Here is a 27,302-nt window from a genome sequence, read left to right as displayed (position 1 = left end):
TACTTTGGCCAAAAATTTAACTACATAATGCCGTCGGAACAACCAACGACCGGAATTAATTAAAAATGCAAAGACAAAGAAAAGGACAGGCATCCGAGGTCCAAAACCGATGAAGCGTCTTCTAGGCCAGTCACCGGTTCTCAGTGAGGCGCTTTCGCAGCCCCTGACACCCGCTACCTCAGAGCCACAGGCCGCATCAGACTTCCACGTGGAGACAGCTTGGCCTCTGAAACTCAAGGTATTGGGCCTGCGGAAACTATTCCTCAGAAGCAGATGCCTGCTCAGTGGCTCCGGACTTATCTGAGGGGTGTTTTCAGACCTTCACAACTTACTATTAAGTCCACTACAGCAGCCAAGGCAAAGTCAAAAACACCATTAAAGACAAGGAAACAAGTACAGCATTCTCCTGGACAGTCATCCATACCAAAGAAACAGACGCTTAAAAGGGCCGAGGACCTAATTACTTTGATCAGGGGTTCCCATCCCCCTCCTGATAAAAGGCCTAGGCAAGCCACTGACTATGACTCCTCTGACCAGGTTACCATTTCCTCTTCAGATCAGGGTTATTCTCTCCCTCCCTATGAGGACTCTGATGCAGAAGAATCTATATCTTCAGCCTCTCCGCCTGAGGATTACTCTTTTGGGGAAACCTTACACACCATCAGGGAGCATTTCCATTGGGAGAGCCAGGATTATTCAGAATCCAAGAAAAGGCTCAGAGACTTCCTTTTGCCTCAGCACAGGCCCCTGGCTATCGCTCCTGTGCTTGATATTGTTGATGATGTTTTTGCTGAATCCAGTTTGTCTCCTGATTCTTTACCCCCTGCACCAGTCAGGCCTGACAGGTACTACAGGGTTCCAGACTCTTAAATTTCTTTATAAAAACCCTGCTGCTGACCCAGAAACAATTTCTCAGGGTCCAAAAGGGGTTAAGGCTTCCACTGCAAAAAAACCTGTCCCCTCTGATAGGGATTCCAGAGCTCTGGATAGGTGGGGGGGGAGTTTACACTTCTGCTACTTTAGCTGTAAGGGCTTTAAACTGCCAGTTTCACATGGTTAAATATCAACAATATCTAATGTCTGTTAAAACAGAAAATGCTTACAAACTCAGAATGTCCTGACAATAAGGAAATGCAAGATTTATTGCATGCAGCTGAACAAGTGGGAAAGCATACACTGCAATGTGGTTTTGATTCATTAGAGGCTTCTTGCAGAGCCACAGTTACAGGCTCTGTCATTCGAAGGCATGCTTGGTTAAAAGAACAAAGTTTACCTGATCATGTTAAAGCAACATTATTGGATGCTCCACTACAGCATGATACTTTGTTTGGTGTTAAGGCAGAAGAGGTGTTAAAGAAAATGGAGGATAAAGCAAAATCAATGCAGACAGTAAAGGATTTCTTACAGGTTCAGCCACCTAGATTTAGCAGAAACTGGCCTTCTAAAAATTGGTCCTTTCCGGTGTCAGACAGGCCACAAAGAGGCAGATACAGACGCCCAAGAGGCAGATCTCAGCCCCAAGGCTCATACAGACCTAAACAATCTGGAGCTTCAGCCCCCAATGGAGGAGAAGACAAATCACAACCTTATAGGAAACTGTCCCAATGACTTCTACAAATGCCAAGCACTTACCTTTTGGCAGCACCCTTAGGGGGAAAGCTAGCACTTTTCTCACAAAATTGGCACATGATCACCCAGGACAAATGGGTACTGAATATTGTTTCTCAGGGTTACAGATTCCACTTTCACACCCTTCCAAAATCAAAAGGTATGCCAGACCTGCCACAATACCAATGGGCAAAGGCACAAAAACAAATTTCTGCTCTCATGGACATGAGAGCTATTCAAAGAGTACCACAGCAAGAACAGTGACAAGGATTTTACTCAAGACTTTTCCTGGTACCCAGAAAGGACAAAGCCTGGAAACCAATACTGGACCTGTCAATCCTAAATACTTTTTCTGGATGTTCCGAAATTCAAAATGTTAACACTGCAGCAACTTCTACCCATGTTGGACAAGAAGGCTTGGCTAGTTACTTTGGACCTCAAGGAGGCACACCTGCATGTCCCAATTAGACAATCTTGCAGAAGATACCTCAGATTCATAGCTGGCTCAATGCATTACCAATTGTCTGCACTGCTCTTTGGCTTATCTACTGCGCCCAGGGTCTTCACAAAATGCCTGGCACCAGTAATTGCATTTTGCAGACAAAAAGGAATTCAAATATATCCCTACTTGGACGACTGCCTTATTCAAGCAGAGAGCAAGGACATTCTACGAAAGCATCTGGCGTTTGTAAAAAGATTACTAATTTGCCTAGGGTACACAGTAAATGAAAAGAAGTCAAAAAGTACAGTTTTGTACCTACCATAAATGTAGATGTTCGAGGATTCCATTGCTGCAGTCCTTACTATTGGGTATAGTCCGCATCCAGTGCCCATCACCAGAGAGTATATTGATCGCCGGTCAGGGCGCATTAGACTGGACGCGCAGTCGCCAGGATGCAATGCATGACCCGCCATATCCCATATCCTCTTTCTTTTCCCAGCCCCAGAGGAAGACCCCAGCGAACATCTACATTTATGGTAGGTACAAAACTGTACTATGTTCTTTCGCTTCATTTTGCGCAAGTCCTCTAATCCTTAGAATCCCGTTAAGAGGTAGGGGAGGCTGGCAAATCTAAAAGAAGCAGGAGCTGACAACATGCCTTGCATAAAACAAACAAAAACCAGCCCTAGACTTAGAGTAGATAGGTAGAGGTGATAGGAAAAGTATGCACTGACAAAAAGTATTAAGCTGCCAAAATATCCTTAGTTGCCACCCCTTAGAAATGCTGGACTGGCTGAAGTGCAATAGGAATGAGGCCTAATCCCAGCTGGAATCTCATCTGCAGATGGGGAATAACAAAATGCAAATGCAATTCAAAATCTACCTAGAAATAGTTTGTTTGCAGGCTTGAGTGCTCTGTTCAAAAAAAGAGCAAAACACAACTGAGACTGCCTAAAACTTAATCCTCCTTTCCCCTGAAAACGTATAAAATTGCCTGTGTACATCTAGCAAAAGCAAAATCAGGCCCTTTTATATTTTGCATAAAAAGTAAAAAGGTAGGCAAATGAATAGTTTGGTTTTAGAAATAGACTTAGGCATAAAGGAAGATTAGAAGATAGATGAGTGCGTGTGATGTCTATAAATCAAAAAATAAAAAGGTGAGATACAGCCTGCAACTCAGAAGGAGACACCCTTCTTGCAGAAGTAATAGCCAACAAGCAGTCTTCCATGACAAGTATTTCAATTCAGCGGTAGCCGCAGGCCATCAGGTTGTAGAGTAAGTTTTTTTTCCCAAAGGCAAATTGAGATCCCAAGCAGGAGGAGCTCACGAACCTTACTTTTATTCTTACTCCCTCTGCCAAACTGCTTGAACAAAGGGAAAAAAAACAATAGGTGGGTAACTATAATGAGCTGAGATTATGGCAGATGCAGAAATGAAGAGAAAGGAAGAGGACAGCCAGTGCGGAGACAGAGTAGTGAGAGCCATACTAAGACTCATTCAGAAATTTCCAAATTTTAACTCTTAATAAAATAAAATAAAATAAAAATTCTCTGCGCATTCTTTCTTACTTCTTTTGGTTTCTTCCATCTTCTAGACATTTATTTGTTGATGAGACTTTCCTTGTTCGCTGTTCCAAGCTGTGTTGTATGCCAGGCAGTCAGAAGAGAGGAAGATGAGCATTGAACAGATGACCGCCCTGAACAGATAACAGATGGGAAGAGGAGGTAACACTGGAGGAGGCTGAAACCATCCTTCTTAGTGGGTACCAGTGCTGCTCCATGAGTAAAGAGCTTAACCAATCATCCTGGGAGTGATGTGCTCTGGCTTAGCCTTACCCTGCCTGTCTGGGAAGGAAAGGCACAAGAAAGGTTTGTCCAAAAAGGCTTGAGGTGGAAGATAGAGAGGGATAAGATGGCACCCACTTGAAAGACTGTGTGGCAGCTGGTTTATTAGTGTGGTCTGTTAGAGCAGACACCAAGTGTGGAATGACACTGTCAATTGTGTGGAGTTCCCCATGACACTGTCCCATTAACAGCTCATTGTTTGTCTGCCCTGAATCTGTGTAGGATCCCCATCCACTCATGAGAAACCATTTTCCACAGTCTTCTGTGCTCTGTGAAGCAGTCTGCCCACAAAATCATTGCTTGCCTGCACATACCTCTAGGTGCAAGCAATTGTTTGTTGTGTTACCATGACATGTGTGTTGTTGTGCTTGAGAATTTGTTGTTTCCTGGTTTGTTAACTTGTTTGAAGCCAGTAATGCAAACTGACCACATAGTCTCCTTCTTGAAGAGATAACTCCTTGAAGTTAATGTAAGGCCAACTGTTCAGGTATCCACCCCTTCATGTAGGGATGAGCTCCCAAGCAATTGGCCGAGGCATCTGTCAGTCAGCACGACTACTTCTGGCCGGGTCCCAGAGAGTAAAATTTTAGACTCATTTCCTGGATCTGGGTTAAAATCTGTCTTGAAGGCAAGGTATTATTTGAATTACACCCAGAAGCTGATTCCTTGAGCTGCGTTCATATAATTTTGAGATACCATTGGCAACTTCCTCTATATGCAGTTTGGCATCTATATAACATAGCATTTGAGATGAGAAGGAATCAAATACTGACTGCAGAAGCAGTCAGTCGTCAGAATAAGGATAGCCATGGACACTGACTGTTGAAGCAGTGTTATCGGACTGATGAGAATATCTGGCTGCTGATTTCATATAGTCACCCAGAAAAAGGGATGTCTGAGTCCGTACTATGGGAAATCTTTATTTCGCTCTTGCTAATACCTCTCACATCTTAGCACTGCTAGGCACATGAAGGGATGCTTAGCAAGGATATCCTTTTCTACTACAGCAATCATAGGCTCGCCTTTCTAAGGATAACAGAGAAGCTTCAGTTCGAAAGGAGCTCAATCTCTTGAGTAGATTTGTGAATTAAATGCTGATAGATAGGCCGTGTCGCCCTTCTTACTGATAATGAGAATTCCAGTCGAATAGCACCTTTGTGAAGCCTGAATCTCATACTGAGAACTGATAATGAAGGTAAGCTTCCTTGAAACATGCTTTTACCATCCAGTGATTTGTTTGGCAGTAGGAGCAAAGCTTGAGTGACGCTACATTGTTGAACTTGGGAATGTCCAGATAAGTGTTGAACCTGGGTAAATCCAAAATCGTCAACTTAATTTCCCCTTCTGAAAACTAAATCTTGAGCGAATCCAAAATCCTAGGGCCTTCTGATACAGGGACTGGCTGGATGCCGGCCCCATTTGGAGTAACTTCTGAACCTGCTTGATCTGAATGGCCCTCATGGTAGGTAACTTGTTCATGGAGTTGTGTTCTAATGAATAAAGGAATGAGTAACTGTAACCGTGGAGGAATGATGTCCAACCTTTGTCTGGGTTGAGTATGGGGATATGATCATCTTTGAATTCTATGGTAATTAAATCCCAACTTTCTAAAGACGACAAAACTCTTCCCCAAGGAAGGCAGGTCATTGGGTCTGTTTATTTAAGGCTGAGGACCCCTGTCCTCACCAAGGAACTGGACAGGTCCCGTCCCTTGAAAGGAGCCTAAGAACCTTGTCACCTGCCCTGTGACGGAAGGGAATCCCTCCCTTAGGCACCAAAGCTGAAGGCCTGCCCCTACTGTCCTAGGACTAGAGAAGCTTGAGCCCTCTAAAACCACATTGCAGATTGCTTTCCCGCGAATCGTGGTTGTACCAATAAAAGCTTTTTCATAGATTTTAAACTGCTTCCTTTTTGGTGGCTGTTCACTTCCAACTGTTCAACAGCATCCAAAGATAATGTCTTAACATGCTCATCCAAAACTGAAATCCTTGTCTTAACATGCTCAGCTCAATTTTGATCCCACTTTCACCCCCCCACCATGTGCACAGCGCCAAAACCAGATTGCTCCTCGAGGAGGCCTGCACCGCATCAAAACAAATTTGCCCTTTAGCCCCCCCAATCACAGCCTTCCACAAAAGCATAGCAATTAGATTTCAATACACCTTCAGCCAAAGCATCCACCTTAGATTTCACCAGAAAGGAGATAATTTTGATATTTCAGATGTGGAAGCGTATACTTTCACTCCCACCCATCCAACGCCAAATTCACACCTAGGTGGGATAGCTACCTCCCCAACAGCCTTCTTATGACCTTTAGGCCCCTGAGAAACACACAGATAGTCCTAACTACCACCGCCAACAAATCTTTACCTGCTTCCGGCACCCTATAGTACCTACTGTGGCAAATCCTACTTAAGAGAACAAAGAACGGGGGTTCAGGTTCCACATCAGAAACAGAAACAAGAGCATTCAATCAGGGAGGCATAGCTCAGCCTGCGCTGTTTAGAAATGCACATTCCCTAAGCTCTTCCTGAATCAGGAAGCCTCTGGCCTCCCATAAACAAGAATTCAACAGAATGCAGATGGAATCAAATGAAAATGGGCAGGAAAAGAAAAAGTGCTCCCCTCATGGAAACATCAGAATCATCAGAATGAAATCCATTTAAGTGCTCCCTCATGAGATGCTCAGGAGTCATGAGGATACTAGTGCCCTCTCAAGAGATAATATTCCTGGGTGCAAGCTTAAATACAACTGCCCAGATGGCTTATCTCACGCCAGACAAGCAAAGGCAACTGACTCATTACTTTCAAATGATGGCAACAAAGACCCAGCTCCCTGCAAGAAAAATTCTGCAGGCTCTGGGCTTCATGGCATCCTGCATTCTACTAATTCCATATGCAAGACTGCATACGAGGAAACTACAATGGTATCTAAAAAGTGTTTGGACTCAACATTGCCACAGCCTGGAAACAATAATATCGCTTATTCCCTGCCTGCAACAAGAGTTTCGATGGTGGGCCCTGGCCTGTCACCACAACAAGGGACAGCCTTTCACCTTACCCACAGCCAGGCAGACAATAACAACAGATGCATTGGATTATGCCTGGGGAGCACACATGGCAGGAAAATGTATTCAGGGCACGTGGCCCAAGGCACAAATGCATCTTCACATCAATCAAAAAGAGATTCTAGCTGTACAGCATGCCCTGACAGCCTTCAAAGATCTACTACATCCAGGACAACTATTGCTAAAGACAGACAATACCACAGTTACGTGGTACATAAACAAGCAAGGGGGCACACATTCCTACCCCCTCTGCAGACAAGCCATGACTTTGTGGAACACAGCACTGACCTATCAAGTACATCTGCAGGCACAATTCCTGCCAGGAAAGAAAAATACTCTGGCAGATGAACCAAGCAGAAATCTCATGGATCCTCACGAATGGAAACTAAATCCACAGGTCTTCAGCATGATAACAAGGAAATGGGGATGCCCAGACATATATCTTTTTGCCTCCCCTCACAACTGCCGACTACAGAGATTCTGCACAAGGACTTATCACTCACAAGCATGGAAAGTGGATGCTCTATCATTCAGCTGGAAAACGCTGACAGTTTATGCCTTTCCTCCACTGCCTCTTCTTCCCAAGGTACTCCTAAAAGTCAGACGAGAGAAGCCAAAAATGATTCAGATTGCCCCAGATGGGACACGCCAGCACTGGTACCCAATCCTAAAGAGCTTGTCCCAAGGCCCAGCCTGGCCTTTACCTCAAATTCCTCTGACTCAACAAAACAATCAGATTCTGCACAGTCAACTCAGAACCTTAAATCTGGCTGCATGGCAGATAATATAGCCACTCAAACCACACCTCTCTCTAAAGCTGTTAGGATGTCATTTTAGAAGCCAGGAGGCCCAGCACTAGGAAATCTTATGCAGAAAAATGGAAGAGATTCTGTGCTTAGAACCAGGCACAAGGACTCGAACCACTTGTTCCGAATATACCTCAGATTTTACAATACCTAACTGAGATGCTGGACAGAGGCCTACCCTTCTCATCAATTAAGATCCATGCCTCTGCCATTTCAGCTTATTACAATACGGAACCTCCAATTTTCTCTCATCCACTACTAAGACATTACCTCAGAGGGGCAAAAAACATAAGACCCCCAAGAAGAGCACCGATACCTACATGGGACCTCAATTTTGTTTTAGAAAAGCTCACACTGCCTCCTTTTGAGCCAGCCAATACAGCTGATATAAAATTCTTATCATGGAAAACTGCTCTGCTCCTAGCAATAACTTCAGCAAGAAGAGTCTCAGAGTTACAGGCATTGATGGCAGTGGAACCTTTCATCATTTTTCATCAGGACAGGGTTTCTCTAAGGACAAACCCAACATTTATGCCAAAGGTAGCATCCAGTGTGGCTCTTAACCAAACCATTCATTTGCCAACATTTTATCCAAATCCCCAGAATAAAGGGGAGAGACTTCTGCACGCTTTGGACATACACAGACAGCTACGCTTCTATTTGGACAAAACAAAAGCTTTCAGAAAACTGAGCAACTGTTTGTAGCTTATGCTGCAGGATCACAAGGAAAGCCTATCTCAAAGCAGACCATTTCAAAATGGATAGGACATTGCATTCGTTTCTGCTATTCACAACATGGCAAGCCAGTGCCTAAGGGCATTAGGCCACATTCAACCAGAGCAACAGCCACTTCAGCAGCCTTCCTCAGAGGAGTACTAACCAAAGACATTTTAGAGGCTGCAATCTGGAGTTCAGTGCACAATTTCACCAAGCACTACCACTTACCTCTCTACTCTAAATCCAGAGCAGGCTTTGCCACTGCAGTTCTGCAGGGCCTTGTAGCCTCTCCTAATCCTATTTAGGCCCAGCCACCCAACCTCAGCTTTGGGATTCAACCCAAGTGTAATGACTGCAACAGTGAAACACGATGAACATAGTACAGTTGTGTACCTACCATAAATGTAGATGTTCGAGTGTATTCACTATTGCAGTCCAGGGTTACCCTCCCACCATCCCCCTTTCTTTTGCTGGGTCTTACCTGTACTTCTCTATCCTATACAACCTTTTTGGTGTATTTGCTTGTAGATGAAGGAAATTTATTTTTGTGCATACATTTCGTATTGCTATATTTTTCAGCCTACCTATTTGGGGCACCTGACATCTGGGGCAAGAAAAACTGAAGAAAATGGCATCGGCTGCATCTTTTATACCCCTGGCGCACTGACTTCAGGGAAGAGGCGACAGCAACCAACGCCAGACCTAGACTTTCTAACTCTGGCCGACTGCAGGTAGCCTGCCAGCAGGATAACCCAAGTGTAATGACTGCAACAGTGAATACACTCAAACATCTACATTTATGGTAGGTACACAACTGTACATTTCATGGCAGCCATGGTATTTTCAGTATCCCTTGCTAAATATCGCATGAAAATGTTTCAGCTCTGTGGCACACAGGAATAAAGCCCTAAAATGACCCAGATGATGCAAGATAGATTGGCAGCTCTGAAAGCTGAAAAAGCTGGAGAGGAGTAGGTAAGAGACTTGTGACATAAAGTTGGCATGTTTTACCTGGGAGGGAGGGTTATGGTGGTGCCTCCCCTCTGATGACCTGGCACTCCTAAAGGGGTAGCATATGTCACTCTCCCAAGAACAGGCTCTGTAAGGAGGGATAGGTTTGGTCCAAGCCATTGCAGTAACCCTTACTGAGGCATGTCAAAGAGTAGATATTTCTCCATATCAAGGGCATAAGTAGTCCCTCTATAGTGATATGGAGCCATGTTACCACCGGGGAAGGGTTAGACAACATAATAAAACTGCCCTGATGGCTGCCAGGATGATTGCACAACACCTGGTTCTTGCATCATTGGGAGCAGATGATCTGTGAACAGCTCTTGCCCTAGGAGCAATGAATAGGTCAGTCAGTTGTTGGGAGATATAGCAGGAAGTGAGATGCCAAAATTATGTTAAAAAAAATTACGAAAATCCTGCAGTGGACCCACAAAATCCACTGGTATCACATATAGGAGCCCCTGTCACTCCATATTAATTTTCAAAAGTATGCAAGACTGATGTCCACTGATGCACTGAACATCCCCTTTTCAGCTTCCCATCAATTCTGTCATGAGGGGAGGCATTTTCAAGGGATGATGGTCTACGGTGCCTGCTCACAGCTGAGGTCATTTTGCACATCATGTTGCACATGAGCAGTATTGCTTTCCTCATGGGCATTTTACAACTCCTCCCTTAAGTTGTCACTGCCATCCACGTGTGTGTGTGTGTGTGTGTGTGTGTGTGTGTGTGTGTGTGTGTGTATATATATATATATATATATATATATATATATATATATATATATTATATATGTATGTATGTATGTGTATATGTATGTATATATATATATATATATATATATATATATGTATATATATATATGTATATATATATATATATATATATACACGTATACATAAAACAGGTCAAAATACATTTATGTTCTCTAGTTGCTGAAAATCAATGAGGGAGTGGGAATGGGTTACAAGACCAAACTGCTGACAGCAACCCGTATTCTGGGGGCTGATACTGGGTAGTCTTACTCTGGAGGTGATCAGATGTTCCCTGTCCCTCTGTTTTTCCACATTAGTGGCCTTGACATAAGACAGATACAGACCACCATAATTCATAGGATATAAAATTTCCTTTCCCCAACCTAAATGTGTCAGTAGCATGGATAATCTTCTGTCGTTGTGGGAACGTTTGCTACAGCATTTTTGTAGCCTTCATCGACACCAAATGCAACAGCTTCTTCTCTCTGATATCTCCTCTGAGGCAGAAACTCAGGCATTCTGGAATCCAAAAATGGTCACAGGATTCTTAAGCTTTTCCCCATTTTGCCTTATTCCAGGTTTCTCCAGAAAGCAAAGGTTAGCAAGTCAAGTAATTCACATAACCCTGTTTTAAACTTGTTAATAATGGATCTGATGTGGTCTGTTCAGTCTTCATCAAACCTGTGGGTCTCTGTTCTGAGCTCAGAACCAGCTCAACTGTCAGCAAGCTTAGGATTCCAAGCTAGAGCTCCTCCCACCCTACCCATACTGCCTCACTCCTCTCAGATACCACAGATCTCGTTTGCTGTGCTCAGCGAAAGCATCGTGATCCTGTTAGAGCACCTCCTTGTGTGTTTCTAAAGTATTGTTAGCCAACAGTAAGTGGTCTTTTGACCCTTTTTCTTTATTTTCCTACCCTTCCTTCTCTTTCTGCCTGTCTTACAATTTTTTTTTTCCGTAATTGTAGTCTAGTGTGCATAGTAGTTGCATTTCCTCTCTTCTGTCTCCTATCCCTTTTCTTCTTTGCTATCATGTCAGACAAATCTGACAGATCTGTTGGGTTTAAAAAATGCACTTCCTGTGGGCACAATATCCCTGTATCTGATGCCCACCGGAAGTGTGTTTACTGTTTAGACCTTGCCCACCTTCAGGTGGCTTGTTCTACCTGCAAGGCCTTTCTTCCCCAGGCCGTTGCAGGTAAAAGAAACAAGCTTGTGCTCAGGTGTCTTATTCCCACACTGTTGTTTCTGTTTCAGGGGCTCAAAACCTGCCAAAGAATTTAAGGAGGCCAGGGACCATAAGAAACTGTCCCCGGACCCCTTTGTGACTGCTGAGTCAAAGCCTCCAAAGAAAGCCCTGAGACCTTCAGAGCAGAGTTCCCCAGCGCCGATACAAGTGTCCTCCTCTCTGCTCCATGCACCTGCTTCCTGTTCGGGGCCGTAGCCTTCACATCTAGCTAGTCTCTGAGAGTTGCTTCACCCAGGCATCTTTCCAGACCCTCATCTGTGTCTTCGTCCATCAGGTCCTCTCGGAGCCTGTCAGAGAATGAGATGAACAGATTGAGGAAGTTTTCTGTACACAGATCCAGATGGGGGTCCTCCCAGCTCTGTCTCCTGCGGGATCTGCAAGCAGAGTTTCTCCCTGTAGGATTCTCTCTCCTTTTCTGATCCGGCCTACCATTTCAGAGCTCCCGGATCTGTTGGTCCCTGGTGCCAGCCTGTCAGGCCCAGTAGTCCTTTTTGCTTCTAGCCTGACTGCTTCTTTGACTCACTTTGTTCTCACCGCATCTGGGCCGAGCGCATCTCTGAGCCGAAGCCTCAACATCTAATCGGAGTCCATCATCCCGCCAGAAGTTCTCAGAGTGGTCTCTTCCCCTTGGTGATTTGGCACTTGATAAATCCGCGCCGACTTCCCCCCTCAGAGTGGAGGGCTGCTGGTGACTGGGGACTGTCTTTTCCTGATCACTTGGGACAAAGCAGGCTTCCTCGAGACTCCAGTAGTCCTTCTGCCTTCAAGGTGGTGGACAGGGTCCTCTCCACTCCTAGGAGACCACTAGCCTCTTTTTTTGAATCCACCACTTCCCCTCCTGGGCTCTGCATCGGAGACCTCTCTTCCGCCACTGGGGCAGCCAGTTTCTCAGGGCCTCCAGTCTTTTCACTTAGGGAAGCCCAGACCAACACCTCCCTGGAGCACCCCACTGAGGAGGTTTCCCAGAAGAAAAGGCGCAAAAGGAGACACCTGGATTCCCCAGAGGAATCTCTCATGACAGACACTGACTTTGATGAAGAGGAGGGGACCCCCAGATCTCCACCCAATATCTCCTTTGGAGACATTTTAGAGATTCTTCACCAGAGAGGTGGTTGGTCAGCCCCAAACCCCACCTCAAATGAGTCTCTGTTCTTGTAGGCCTTCAGGACCAGCCCATCTACATCCTGGGTGTCCCCCTCTGCAGATCCTGTCATGGACCTGGTGTCTGCAGGGGTATGGAATGAGCCAGACATTGCAGAACCTATCCCTAAAAGAGTGGATAAGATCCTTAGTGCCCTCAAGGATAGACTTCACTGGACAAAGGGCATTCCAGTAGATGCCATGGGTAGTGGCAGCAGCCACCAAGAAAGAGCTTTCCCAGGAAAGCTCTACTGTCCATCCCCCTAATAGGGAGTCTAGGCCTATGGACAGATTTGGAAAAAAGGTTTACACTTATACCTTTGCCCTCAGAGCATTAAATTACCTTTCTCATTTTAAGAGGCTGCAGAGGGACATAAGGAACTCTCTATCTCCAGCCCCAAGTCAAATGATGGTGGAGGAACGGACTTTCTTTACCTCCCATATGGTCACTTTCCAGTCCATTTCCAACAAGTCCATGGGGCTAATCTCTCACGCAGTTGAAGGCACCTCTAGGACGGTTGGTACCAGCATTGCCATTCGGTGCCATGCCTGGATGCGGCTGTGTGATTTCACAGAACTTTTTAACGCGTCTTTTGTAAATGCCTCCTTTGACAGTTCCTCCTCTTTGGACCGACTGTTTGTTAGTGGCGCACTCTCCCACAGAAAAAGATGGAAAGACCCTGTTTGGCATCAGAATCCACTTCTCTACCCTGCAAAGGTCCTTGTCCAGGAATCGGCACAGGGGAAAGAAGTTGTGGTTTAGAAAATCCCAGGTACCTTTCCAGGACACTCGGGGAGACTTTTCCCCTCAAGGGCAGAGGGGGGAATAATTCCAGTGGTAGATACCTCCCTTGGGGCTGAGGGGGGTCTGCTGAATCAGGGGTCTCTGGATTGTCCCTTGGAGAAATCCTTGCAGCATCCCTGAGGTGTTGCCCGACTGTCCCTCTCTGGAGGCAGTCAGGGGATGATGCTCTCTGCACCTAGAAGCCTGGTTAGCGATCACCAACGACAAGTGGGTGCAGAGGTTACTCCATTCCCTTTTTAACCCCCCCAAACCAAAACACCACCTCTCTGATGTTCCACCCAGTCAGAGGGAGGCAACAACTTTGGAAATTGCAAAATTGCTCCAAAAAGAGTCATTCAGGAGGTCTCCTCAGACCAGCATGGATCAGGGATTTACTCCAGATTCTTTAGTCCAAAAGAAAACCAGGGATCTCAGCCCCATACTGGACCTGACTTATCTGAACAAATCGGTGAGATGCACAAAATTCAGGATGGTCCCGTTTCAGTCAGTCATTCCTTTTATGCAGAAGGAGGAGGACTGTGCTTGATAGACCTGAAGGATGCATACTATTGCATCAAAATGAACAGATGCTCCAGAAGGTATCTCTGTTTCAGGCAGGAAGCCAGTCACTACCAATTTCGTGTACTTCCATTTGGCCTCACCATAGCCCCCAGGGTGTTCACCAAATGCATGGCAGTAGTTGCAGCTCGCCTCAAACTGCAGGGATTCCATGTGTTTCCTTACCTGGACGACTGGCTCCTAGTCGCACCATCCAGGCATCTACTGATCCAGGCCAGGGACTTTCTCTTACAACAGGCCCCAACCTTAGGGATCACCATACATTTTAAAGTCACAGTCGGAACCTTTGCAAATGATAGATTTTATAGGAGCATGCTTGGACATAAAACCCTGGCCCTACCTTCCACCAGACAGGATTTTCTCACTACAGACACATATCTGGCAGATGCTAGCGGTACCAGTTCCTCCAGCAAATCTGGTTCTCAGGACTCTGGGTTCTGTGACTGCAACTATAACTTTACTGCTGTCAGCTTGCTTACATGTGAGAGTTCTCTAGTGGATGTTGTCTGTCCAGTGATCCCTTCTGCATCATCCCCTCAAACATCCTATAAGACTATCTCGAGTGTGCAGAAATTCTCTTTTGTGGTGGCTTCATGATCCAGAAGTGTCTTGAGGTAGATCTTTCATTCTTCCCACCCCTGTTGCCACGTTGACCACGGACACCTCACAGCTGGGTTGGGGGGACATTATCTGGGGTGGACAGTTCCAAGGGACGTGGACTCCCTAGGAGACCAATCTGCATATCAGTGTCCTAGAGATGAGGGCGGTGCTCTTAACATTGCAAGTCCTTCACTCCCTTTTTCCTCTGGGGACGATTGCGATTCAGACCAACAACATGTCTGTTATGTGGTATCTCAACAAACAAGGTGGAACCAAGTCCTATCCCCTTTGTCAAGAAGTGATGAGAGTGTGGCACTGGGCTCTCTCTACCAACCCCTTTCTAGTTGTAATGCACATTCCGGGGTAGCACAACATATTGGCGGACAGGCTCAGCAGGGTACTATTGATGCCTCACGAGTTGTCTCTGTGTCAGTGGCAAACTGGATCTTCCTCAGATGGGGTCAACCCTGCTGTGATCGTTTTGCTTCTCCATTCAACAACAAGTGCAGCAGGTTTTTTGCCCTGATCCCTCCAGAGGGATGGTCATCAAGAGATGCACTAGTCCATGCTTGTCCTCCAGGTCTACTTTATGCATTTCCTTCTCTGTCCCTGATTCCCAAATTTTTTCAGAAGCCATGCAGGTTGAAGAGCAAAGTGATCCTCATTGCCCCTTTTTGGCCTCGACGAGTTTGGTTCACCTTCCTGTGGTTTCACCTGATTTGCCCTCCGCAGACCTTGGAACCACGTTCAGACCTTCTGACTCGCCCTTCAGGGCAAATTCATCCAGATCTTCACAATTTGAAACTCACTGCATGGTTTCTCCAATTCTGATGATGGCTAGACAATCCAGCCTTTCTTCCCCAGTCCATATGACTATCTCCCATAAGTAGTCTACCCGAAAAATTTATAAAAGTAAGTGGAAAAGATTTTCCATTTGGGGCCAGCAGCATCACATTTATCTCCTTATGGCGCCCATTTTGTCAGTATTGGATTTAATGGCTGGTCTTATTCATTCGGGTGCCAGCTTCTCTACTGTCAAAGTTCAGTTGGCAGCTTGCATTGGTTCTTCAAGCTCTGACCTTATCCCCCTTTGAACCTGCTGCTAAGGCAGAGTTAAAATTCTTGTCCTGGAAAACAGTCTTGTTAGTAGCTATTGCTTTGGCCAAGAGGTTTTCGGAGCTTCAAGCACTGTCTTCCAAACCTTCTGATCTTATTTTTCATAAAGACTGAGTTACCTTACATGCTAACCTCTCTTTCTTACCAAAAGTTGTGTCGATAAATACCATTACTTTAGTCCATTAACTTCCCTGTGTTTTTTTCCCCGAACTTCCAAAATAAGGGTGAGTATATATTGCATCTTTTAGACGTTCACAGACAACTACTCTTCTACCTGGATAGGACAAAACCTTTCATGAAATCTGATCAGTTAGCTGTCGCTTTCTTCAGATTCCAGAAAAGGGAAAGCTGCTGTTAAAGATGCAATCTCTCAACCATTGAGCAATAGTATTACTCATGTATATTCATTGAACAATGTTTCTTTACCTAAACCAGTCAGAGCTCATTCCACAAGATCCACAGCCATGTCCCAGGCCTTTTGGTGTAGAGTTTCTTTTAGAAGATATTTGTGTGGCTGCTTCATGGGCGAACTCCCACACTTTTGTTTTGCATTACAAACTTGATATCATATCCAGGAACAGGGCTGCTTTTGGTTCTACACTGCTCCGGAATATCCTTCCATGAGGCCACCCAGGTGTATGTAAGCTGGGGATTCTGTCCTGCAGGTTTGAATACTGAACAGACAACATCAGATAAAGACGAAGTTGTATACTCACCATAACATTCCATCTGTGTTGTCTGCTTCAGTCTTCATCAACCTTGCCCCTTCTTTATCTCTGAAGGGCCTGATAGGTTGTACTGGGAACCATTGTTCCTGATTTGAGCTCCTGAGAATCTTTTTATGCCCTGTTACTTTTTTGTGTTTAGAATGCATTTTTCTCTTCTATAAATATCACAGCAAACTTGATGCGGTATCTGAGAGGAGTGAGGCAGTATGGGTAGGGTGGGAGGAGCTCTAACTTGGAATCCTAAGCTTGCTAACTGCAGAGTCTGTTTCGAGCTCAGAACCAAGACCCATAGGTTTGATGAAGACTGAAGCAGACAATACAGCCTCTCCATGCTCAGCCTACTCTTCTTCTGGAGAAGTTTCTCTACTTGATTCTACATTTGAAACGGTTTGGATCCCTGCTCACTTATTTACCCAACAAGCCTCAACCAGATGTTTGCTGCCTTTGTTTTACCACTTGATTTCTCCACTTCTGTTAATAGCCACAGATACCATATGACCACAGAGGGTCACCCATATCGATACCTTTACCCAGAGACTCAGTAAAATGTACAAAGGTAAGTGGATATGTTTTGTGATTTGAGTTGTTTCAGAAGGGCTGGATCCCAAAACAAGCTTAATAGTAGCCATTCTGTACTGTCTTTCCCAAACATTTCACACCAGACTGCCACCCTTTCAGCTATTTTAGATTTTCATCTGGGATTCCACAATAATTCACTAGCCTAAGTGTGCCATACTTTTCCCAGGAGTTCTTTTCTTATCAGATCGCTTTTTAAGAGTCTGTAGTTCCCAGGGACTTTATATTGGAGAAGAAAAGAGAAGTGTGTTACCCTATTTTGAACCTGACTGTAACGCAGAACAAAATTACTACCTTTTAAGACTACTTTTTGGCAGTAATAATATCAACCAGAAAAATCTCAGAGATTTGGGCCTTTTACTTTGAACCTCCTCATCCAACCTTTCATATTGGGGTAGACTGATTTCATGGACTGATACCTTTATGCCAAAGTTAGCCACCAAATTTAAACTTGAACCAGGCTTTTCATCTTCCTGTATTTTCTCAAATGCTTCCATTAAAGAATACATTTTACATTGCTTACATGTGTACAGACAATTTAATATTTTACCTTAAAAAGAAAAAGCCTGTCTGAAAAGACTCGCATGTTTGTTTCCTGTGCTGCCTGCAGATTGGGATGTAGTTTTTTACAGTCACTCTGGATGGTTTTCAGAGAAATTTTGTTGCAAAAGTATGCCAAATTTCTGACAAATTATTCCTACTGCACATTCAATAAGAACTGACTACATCGCAAACTTTCTACAAAATCACCTCATTGGGTGGCCTTTAGGTTCATAGATTACTACTTTTTGTGACTTTGACATGAGCTTTTCTCCAAATGATTTTAGATGATGCAGCAAGCCAAATGTGATCTCAGTGCTGGTCCTCCTTTGATGCCAAGATCTCACATGGGATGCTTTTCTTGTTATTGATATCAACCAGCGGGACAAACTGGGGACTCTGTTCTAAAGATACTGAAGATAACTTGTACTTAAAATGACACAATTCTTTATGTGCCCACCATAACTACAAATATAGATGGTCCAAGTCCATCCTCTAGCCACCCTCCCACTTTTTCCCAACCTGTTTAAGTGAGGCCTAGAGAGGATAGGTGTCAGTTTACAAGCGTGAAGTTTGTGTTTTGTCATTATTGATTGTGCTTTCCTCTTGAGCAGCACACTGTTCTGATTTAAGAGAAAATGAGAAGTTATACATTTTGTGTAAGAGGAAAGAGTGGGAGGCTGGGAATAATTTTTACACTGCTAACTTGAACCTGTGGCCAAGTTTCTAGGGTATTGGAGGATGAGCACAGATCATCTATTATGTATTGTTATGGCAAGTACATTACTTTTGTCACCTGATGGTCCAAACATTCCTGTTCAATCCTTGATTTATGTAGTATTCTGTGTGCAGACTTATCTGAACAAGGTAGACAGCCCTTGTAGTTTTAGCATTTGAATTCTAGTTTTGCCATCCTTTCCTTATTGATTCATCTACAGTAAGGTGTTCTGCTGCATGTATCCTGAAAGGAAATGGCAGACATTTTCAGAGGATTCTGCCAATTTTCTGAGTAGATTGTTTAATTCCATTTCATTTAACACTTGCATCAGAAATAGTTTTAAACATGTATATAATTGCAGTCTCGCAGCCTACTACTGCTACTGTGTGTTATTAGTCAATGCAATGGTTTGCTGCATTTATGAAAGAAAATTACTCTTGAACCTCAGTGACAAGAGAACATGAAATGGTGCAGTTTCACCGGTTTTACATTACACTCATTGCACAAGTTAGTAGCTACATAAGATACTAGGTTTGCAGTGGAGAATCTTTCAAGTGAAAAACAAATTGCTCCTACCTGCACTGTAGTCCAACCTTGAGTATAGTCTTGTTGAAGGATCCATGTCTTCCGTTACTGTTCTTATTTCAGGGGCACTCTGTAAGCTTTCCCTGCCTTCACGAGTTTCAGCTGCAGATTTCCTTCTCAATATAGCATCAAGTTCATCATAAAATCTCATACTTCTACGGGGTGTACCATGTTGACTGTTTCCTCTCTGTAATGCCCTGTATTCATATTTTAAGTTTTTGTACTTTGTGCGGCACTGTTTCCAGTCTCTGTCAATTCCAGATTCCATAAGCTTGTCTGAAATCTGTTCAAATATTTCTTTGTTTCTTGTTGCTTCTTCAAGCTGTTGCCGTATCTTTTCATCTGACCATGTTTCAATTAGTGATCGGACTTCTTCATCTGTCCAGTGCCTTCCTGCTCCAGTATCGTTGACTGTAATTACCTTGAACTGGTTCACTGGCTCTTCAAATGATAACTGGCCATCTGTTTGGGAAAAGACAAGTATGTTCCTAAGAGTTTGATAGACCTTCATTTAAAATCACCATAAGGCAGCATGAGGTTACTTTTACCAACTGAGAGAATGAAATACATTTGGCCTTTATAGGTTCATAGGTGTTAACTAGGCTAACGACCACAAGGGCCTTTTTAAGTCTAGCCATGCATCCCAAATCTCTGACATATATTGATACCCTCGATAAGTGTAAGCATGGGCCTGGGAGATGGGCCTGGGAGATGAACCATTTACAGGTTACCTGTTTGCATCAGAGACATAGGTGCCAAACCAAGGATGAATTTTAGGTTTCCTATCCAGTTGTCAAAGTTGCACTAGAATTGGATTAGGGAGGAGCTCTGCTTTACTTGGGTGTCTCTGGGATACATACCTATCTCTCCAGCAGGTCCTATTTATATCACAGGCAAGGTTTAAGTCTTTAGAACGGGTAATTCTCGTACTGTTTGTTGTTTTGTGGATATGCAGGAGGTGTATTCGAGTAGGGTCTGACAATGCCCTGTAGGCCAGGCATAGATCTCCCCTCAAAAGCCTGTAGGAGACAGAATACAGGGATAGGGCCTTGAGGCAGTTTGCATAGGACATATTACTTACACCTGCACTCTTTTAGTGAGGAACCTCTGTGGATGTTCCAGTTGTTGGGTATGCCTGGTTAGGTACATACCAATGAGGGCAATGCACTCGATAGGTCTGATGAATGCCGAATACAGCGTAACAATGACTTCCTTGGACTTAGATGCCATACCTTTATTTATAAGTTATGCAACATAGAATGATTTCCTCACTACTGTAGACACGTGATGATCAAAAGCTAGATTACTGTGTTTATTCCTAAGTCCCTGACTACTGGGTCAACTCTAAGGGGTGTGTTGTCAATATGATGGTTACCAGGGATGGATGACTTTTCCAAAGGGATACTATTAAGTATTTCTTGGAATTTAGTTTTAGTCTGACTGACACTAGTTGTTTCTGTGTCAGCCCCTCCTGGAGAACATTTGTGTCAATATGAGATTCAATGATAGACTCCGTTAAAATGAAGGTATAACAACTGTTGAGTAGTATTCAAGATTTGGGCCTAATAGCAAGTAATACAGGTTTACGCTAAACCCACCAAATGTAACTGGATTCCATTAAGCCAGTAACTGAATATCAGGAAGTGTCCTTGGTGGGCTTACAGTTGGGTTCATTCACTTTTCCAGCTTCCGGTGGTGATGGGGGGGGGGGGTTAAGGGGGTTGCATGAGCAGTGTTGGCACCTGTGGTGATAACGCATGACGCAGTATGAACACTTAGCATGTTAGCTGATCATTTTTCTTCTGCTGTTTGTGCAACTTCAGTCTTAATCTTGAAGCAGTCTAATTACTCTCATGTCTGATGCCTAAATCAGAAATTTTTAAGTGTCTTTGCTCTACAGACAATGAACTAAGACTCATTGCAGCATAGTGTCTACTGCCTGGGAGAAGAACATGACATGAAGCATTGCTGTATGTGCCAGTAATTCAGCCCGATTCCCTGCATATATTTCTTGGAGAAAAATTTCTAGTTCTCTTTCCCACCAAGAGGATAATGGTAGTTGAATGTATGGATATTGGTGAAGGGCCCCATGCACAGTTTCTGAAGGCACTTTCTGCAGTGCATCAGATGACAAGAATTGGATGGTGGACCTTGGTTACACCCTTCTGGAGGCAGGTTAATTTCAGCAAAGCAGCCCTCCACTTACAAAGGTGCTGAGTTAGTCATTATCTAGTGATGGCTTGAGTTTACCTCTTGTGTGCGGAAGCAGGTGACAGGGGGCCTGGAGAAGGCACAATCCAGGCCCCCATCTTGATACTGCATCCCAGGTGTATTTGTCACCCATCTTTTGGTCTGTCAGCTGGAAGAATGCTGACAATTGGGATGATCCTGAGGAGAGTTCTGTGGAGTGGCTTGGTCGTACCTTTTGAGTACTCCTGGCTGATGGCATTTCTCCCAAGGTCTCCCTTCAGTCAGACCCAACAAGGTACACTGCTCCTAGTTGTGGGAGGTTCACAGTGTATTCCTACACCAGGGTTATAATTCAGAGTTTCTGTCTAACATACATGTAATGAGGAGTGGTGGGAACTGGAATTACTGATATGTGATGCTCCTGTTACAGCTTGGCCTGATGTCAGCTTTAGTGCCAGTGTAGGCCTGTTATGTCCCTGTGTTTTGGAAGGAACATTCCAGAGTACCATATCTACTTCACATGATCTCTGCTAATTGTTTGCATGCTTGTCCCTGTGGCTGGCGTGAGCTGCCTTCCATTGAGGATCCTATGAGGACCTAGGATACCATCTTTAAATTCCTCAGATTGGAAAGGGCAAGGATTCCTGTTTCTCTCCTGTAGCTTTCTCCTGATGGTTAATTTTTTGAAGAAAACTAAATGATAGTGAAGCCTTTCCATGGTATGGCCTACAGCCTCATTCCACTAAACACCTTTTAATGTGTATCTGGAGAAGAAAGCGGATGAAACTTGAGTTATTAACCCCCCCCCCCATCCTCTGGAGTCCAGTATCAAAGGCTGGAGGACGTCTACAGCCCCAAGGAAGACGGAAGTTCTCCAAAAATTCCTGGATAAACTGAATGTAGCAAGTCTTGGTCAGGCATCCTTGGGCAGATACCTGCATAATCTTTTTGATCTAGCAAGTGGCACAGAGATCACAGCACTTTCGACTCATTGTAAAGTGGGAAGGTGAAAAAGTTTGGATAAGGCTGGTAAGTTCATACCTCTATTTTTCAGTGGTTTAGGGAACTCTGCTGTTTCATACCTCTGTTTTTCAGTGGTTTAGGGAACTCTGCTGTTTCACATGTTAAAATTCTAGTGTTTAGAGAAAAAGACATTACTGAATCTTTCCTCCCTCCCCAAGTGTATATGCTGCATTCAGACGTGGTTAAGTCTGTTGTCTAAAGCTTCTAGAGTAGTTTATCCCACTGCAGTGTTGATTGTGGTAACACTACCACTAAGAGTATAGTCTTTGGTATTTGCTTGCACATGATAGCTTGGCTGAGGCTGTCCTTTGTCAATGAGCAGCTCAGAAAATAGAGTTTTGATCCTACTTTTATGGCAGATATTCTGTTTAGTTAGCCTTTTCAAGACTTGTTGGATGACATCTTGAATAGTCTTCATAGTGGAGGACCTCTATACTGTCCCTTGGGCCCATTTGTTTTCTTCCTGTCCTAGCCAAACCCAAATGAGGAAGCAGCAGCATCTTCACTTCATTACAAACCAGAGTAAGGCAAGGCAATGAAGTATTGCATGATCTTGACCCATCTTCTATACTGATCAGTTTGGCCACAAGGATGACCCTACAAGGCCCAGCAATAAATAACAGTTGGACAATCCAGACTGTGGTCTGGAACTGCCTACCTGGGGGGGGGGGTCTTATGATTTGACCCTGCTTGTAGAACCGTAATGAATGACTAGGGGTTATGGACATGGTGGTGATTAGCCATATTTAGATCTCTTGGGTTTGCTTCAAAGAAAGGGCTGTGCTAAAAGATGCTCTACAGAGCTACTGAGGTTAAACCCACACTGTTCTCCTTAGAGGGGCTTTAGAGGCAATATTCTTCAAATTGAGGCAAACTGTTCTATTTTTGCCTGTTACTAGTCCTGAAAATGGACAATTTCCACTTTGTGTTGGACCTTTCTAACTTCAGATTTGGTATGTTGGGTTACACACTGGACTGTCTATCATGTTATATCTGTTGCCACAGGACATCTGGTTGGTGTCACCTGACATGGTAGACCTCTTCATATGTTGGTACTAGCCTATCGGCCCTAGGGCCTTTACAAGCCTGATGTGATTCCTCGGGCTGAATTTCCTATCTTCCATCCAATCGTCAAGGTTCCTTTTTGAAGAGGGTAAAGAGGTGCTCTGCTTGACGTGTATGTCTGTCTATTCCAGAGTCTGGGGAGTCTCTGGGAAAGGAACCTATCCCTCCAGCGTGTTTTGTTCATTGTGATGACAAGGTTCAGATCCCTGGAGCGTGTGGCTCTGAGGGATTGGGATTTCTTTAAGTGTAGCATGTCCAACAGCTCTGGGTTTTACATGGCTTTGTATGTTAAGCAGAGATCACCTCTGAGTAGGCGATATGCGACAAAGTATAGCTGAAGTTCTGTTAGACGGTCCGCATAGGGCATCTGTTTTAGGCCTGGGATTCTTTTAGTGAGGTATTTCTGCGGCCTTTCCAGATGTTGCAGATGTCTTGAGAGGTACATACCAACATGAGTCTCTTGACAAGAGTGTCTGGGGTTTTCACTGGCATTTACTTTGATTTGCTATGGGTTGGCATTACATTCAGTTCAGTGTGCTGCAGTTTGTACTGTGGTCTGCACATAGTGTTCACCAAGGTGTTGACCATTATATCTGAAGCTTTGCATGGGAAGGATAGTACAGTTTTGTACCTACCATAAATGTAGATGTCCGAGAGGAATGCATCTGCAGTCTTTACAAATGGGTTGTCCTGTCGTCAGGCAGCCCTTCAGTCGGCCGGATTCCAAAGTCTGGGTCTGGCTTCGGCTGGTGTCGCACTTCACCCGACGTCATTGCGGCAGTTATTCGGGTATAAAGGCATCAGCCGACGCCATTTTCCTCAGTGTTTCTTGCCCCAGATGCCAGGTGCTCTCTTGGATGGCTAAATTTGGATAAATGCCAAAGTTTCCAAATAGTAGAGAGCAAACACTCAAAATAAGCATGTATGTACATATATACAAACAAATACACCATAATAGATCCCCCCCCCAAGCTAGCTGAAGATTGGCAAATACCCTAGGAGTACCTCAGAGGGGAAGGAGGGTGGGTAATCCTGACTGCAGATGCATTCCTCTCGGACATCTACATTGATGGTAGGTACAAAACTGTACTATGTCCTTCAAGGATGCATCTGCAGTCTTTACAAATGGGTAGAATACCATAGCTAAACTAGGGGAGGAGGAAATGAGAAGAGATTATGGTGTAGTTAGGATCCCTTGCAAAACAGCAGTGGCAAAACCAGCACGGGATCTAGAGTATAGAGGTAAGTTATAATGCTTGGCAAATGTATGCACGGAGGTCCAAGTAGCAGCCTCTATAATGTCCTTGGTAGCCACTCCTCGTAAGAAAGCTGTGGTAGTGGCTGTAGCCCTTGTGGAGTGAGGCCTGATGTTCTCTGGAGTTTTCTTTCCATGGTAGGAGTAACAAAATCTAATGCAATTTCCTATCCATTTGGAGATTGTCTGTTTAGAAATTGGTTTTCCTTCCTTTCCTGTTGCATATGCTACCAGAAGCTGGTCAGTTTTTCTATTGTTTTTGTCCTGTCCAGGTAGTAGCGTAATTGGCTGTGTACATCCAAGGTATGTAAGAGCCTTGCGGGCCTGTTCTGTGGGTTGGGGAAGAATGTAGGAAGGTGGATAGCCTGATTTAAAGAGACTCTGGATACCACCTTAGGCATAAATGTAGGATTTGTTCTCATGGACACTCTATCTTGATGGAAGATCAGGAAGGGTTGCACTGCCATTAATGCCTGTAGTTCAGAGACCCTTCTTGCTGAAGTTATTGCCAGCAGGAAAGCAGTCTTCCAGGATAAGTATTGTAATTCTGCTGTTGCTGCTGGTTCGAAAGGAGGAAGAGTCAGTTTTTCTAGCACAAAGTTCAAGTCCCATGCTGGCAATGGAGGTTTCCTGGGAGGTTTTACATTTTTAATTCCTCTCAGAAACTGTCTGAGCAGAGGATGCGAGAAGACAGGAGGATCCAAGCTGTATTCTGCTGAAATAGCTGATGCATGTATCTTGATGGAAGAATAGGACAGGCCTGTATGGAAGAGCTCCGCCAAGTACTCCAGGATGTTGGCTATGTTCACCAGTGTCACATCTTGCCCTTTGCAGTACTCCAGATGAGATATCTTTTCCATTTTGCTGCATAATTCTTTCTTGTTGAAGGTCTACGAGCCTCCAGGATTATGTCTTTAACCCTTTGGGATAAATTTGGGTTAATTGCTGTTATGTAATGTTCCAGGCAGTTAGCTGCAGAGTTTTTAGGTTTGGATGCAGAATGTTGTAGTTGTTCTGTGTTAACAGTAATGGGATCAGGGGCAGTGTCCATATTTGTTCCCGGGACATGCTCCTCAGCAGTGGATACCAATGTTGTCTTGGCCAGTCTGGAGCTATCAGAGTGATCCTCGGATGTTCCTCTTTGATCTTCAGAAGCACCTTGTGCATCAAAGGAAGTGGTGGGAATGCGTATGCTGTCAGGCTTTTCCAACTGAAAGATAGGGAGTCCACCTTCCAAGCAAGTGGGTGGTAAGTCCTTGTGCAGAATTTCTTCAACTGGTGATTGAATGGGGATGCAAACAAGTCTATTTGTGGTAATCCCCATTCTCTTGTGATGGTTTTGAAGATGTCCGGATGCAGCATCCATTCGTGGGCATCTGTTGTAGTTCTGCTTAATATGTCTGCTAGAATGTTTTCCTTCCCTGGTACATAAATTGCCTGTAACTGAATGTTGTAGCTCAGAGCCACATCCCATAGGTCCAGTGCCAGCCGGCATAGAGGGTATGAGTGTGTGCCTCCCTGTTTGTTGATGCACCACATAACTGTGGTGTTGTCTGTCCTTATCAACTGGCCTTCTTGGAGAAAAGGTCTGAATGCCTGGATTGCCAATTTTACTGCCATCATTTCTTTTAGATTTATGTGCAGATGCAGCTGGTCTTGAGTCCATAGGCCTTGAATGCACTTGCCCAGCATGTGTGCGCCCCAACCGAGGTCTGAGGCATCTGTCGTGATGGTTTGTCTTGGTTGACTTTTGCAGAAGGGCAATCCTGTGTTTGATTGGCAGGCCTGAGCCCACCATAGGAACTCTTGCTTCAGGCATGGGATCATTGGAATTTTGGTTTCTAGGCTGTGCTTGTGCTGGGACCACAAATTCTTTAGGTACCACTGTAGCTTTCTCATATGCAGCCTGGCATGAGGGACCAGTATTATGCAGGATGCCATGAAGCCTAGAACTTGTAGCACTTTTCTTGCAGTTAGATGGTTCTGCTTTGTTAATGCCAAGAAGTAGAGAGGAAGTTGCTCTTTCTTTTCTGCAGTTAGAAATGCCATTTGTTTTGATGTGTCCAGTTCTGCACCCAGAAAGGTTATTCTTTGGGATGGAATCAGCCTTGACTTTTTTGTATTGACTGTATATCCCAGGGCTTGCAGCAGGTAGATGACTCTTTGTAAGTCTTCTGTTAGTTTGTTTTTGTTGTCCGCTTGTATCAGGCAGTCGTCCAGGTAGGGATAGATTTGAATCCCTGAAGTCTGCAATGAGCGATTACTGATGCCAGGCATTTCGTGAACACTCTGGGCAGTAGATAAGCCAAAGGGCAATGCTGAGAATTGATAATGCTCTGATCCTGCAAGAAATCTGAGGTATCTTCTGCAAATTGGTCTTATGGGGACGTGCAGGTATGCCTCCTTGAGATCTAGAGTTACCAGCCAAGACTCCTTGCCCAGCATGGGAAGAAGCTGCTGTAGGGTCAGCATTTTGAATTTTGGAACAATGAGGAATGTGTTTAAAGCGGACAGGTCTAGAATAGGCCTCCATTTGTTTTCTTTTCTTGGTACCAGGAAGAGTCTGGAGTAAAATCCCTTTCCTTGCTCCATAGATGGTACCTTTTCCACAGCTCTCATTCTTAATAATTGAGATATTTGTTTTAGAGCTTCTGTCCATTGAGTAGGTGGTAGGTTTGGCATTCCTCTCTTTCCTGGTAGAGTATGGAAATGGAACCTGTAACCTTGGTCTATAGTTTGCAAAATCCATTTTTCTCTTGTAATGCAGTGCCAGTTTCTTGAAAATAAGGTTAGCTTTCCACCTAAGGGTGCTTCTAGTTGTTCCCTGGTAGGCGGTGCCACCGCCAAGTCACTGTGATTGAGTTGTTGTAGTGGTGGTGGCTGTATCCGTGCCTCGTTGGTTG

At 44.3% G+C, this 27,302-nt stretch overlaps 2 protein-coding genes across 3 annotated transcripts in view; one reads left to right on the top strand and one right to left on the bottom strand.

Annotated features, from left to right (window-relative positions):
• The window catches only part of PPAT (phosphoribosyl pyrophosphate amidotransferase), a gene marked incomplete in the record, with an annotated part of 1,466,229 nt that overhangs the window by 139,398 nt on the left and 1,299,529 nt on the right, over positions 1-27,302 (top strand).
• PAICS (phosphoribosylaminoimidazole carboxylase and phosphoribosylaminoimidazolesuccinocarboxamide synthase) overlaps positions 1-27,302 on the bottom strand; it is a 1,039,115-nt gene that overhangs the window by 776,593 nt on the left and 235,220 nt on the right. For both annotated transcript variants that reach the window (XM_044062488.1, XM_044062489.1), the window contains one exon: positions 18,858-19,328. In XM_044062488.1, the coding sequence (XP_043918423.1) occupies positions 18,858-19,328 (471 nt within the window). The remainder of the gene's footprint in view (positions 1-18,857; positions 19,329-27,302) is intronic.

The sequence above is a fragment of the Protopterus annectens genome, chromosome 2.part1 (assembly GCF_019279795.1).
Source record: "Protopterus annectens isolate FY-2018-M chromosome 2.part1, PAN1.0, whole genome shotgun sequence".
NCBI lineage: Eukaryota > Metazoa > Chordata > Ceratodontiformes > Protopteridae > Protopterus > Protopterus annectens.
This window is presented reverse-complemented; position numbering and strand designations above follow the sequence as displayed.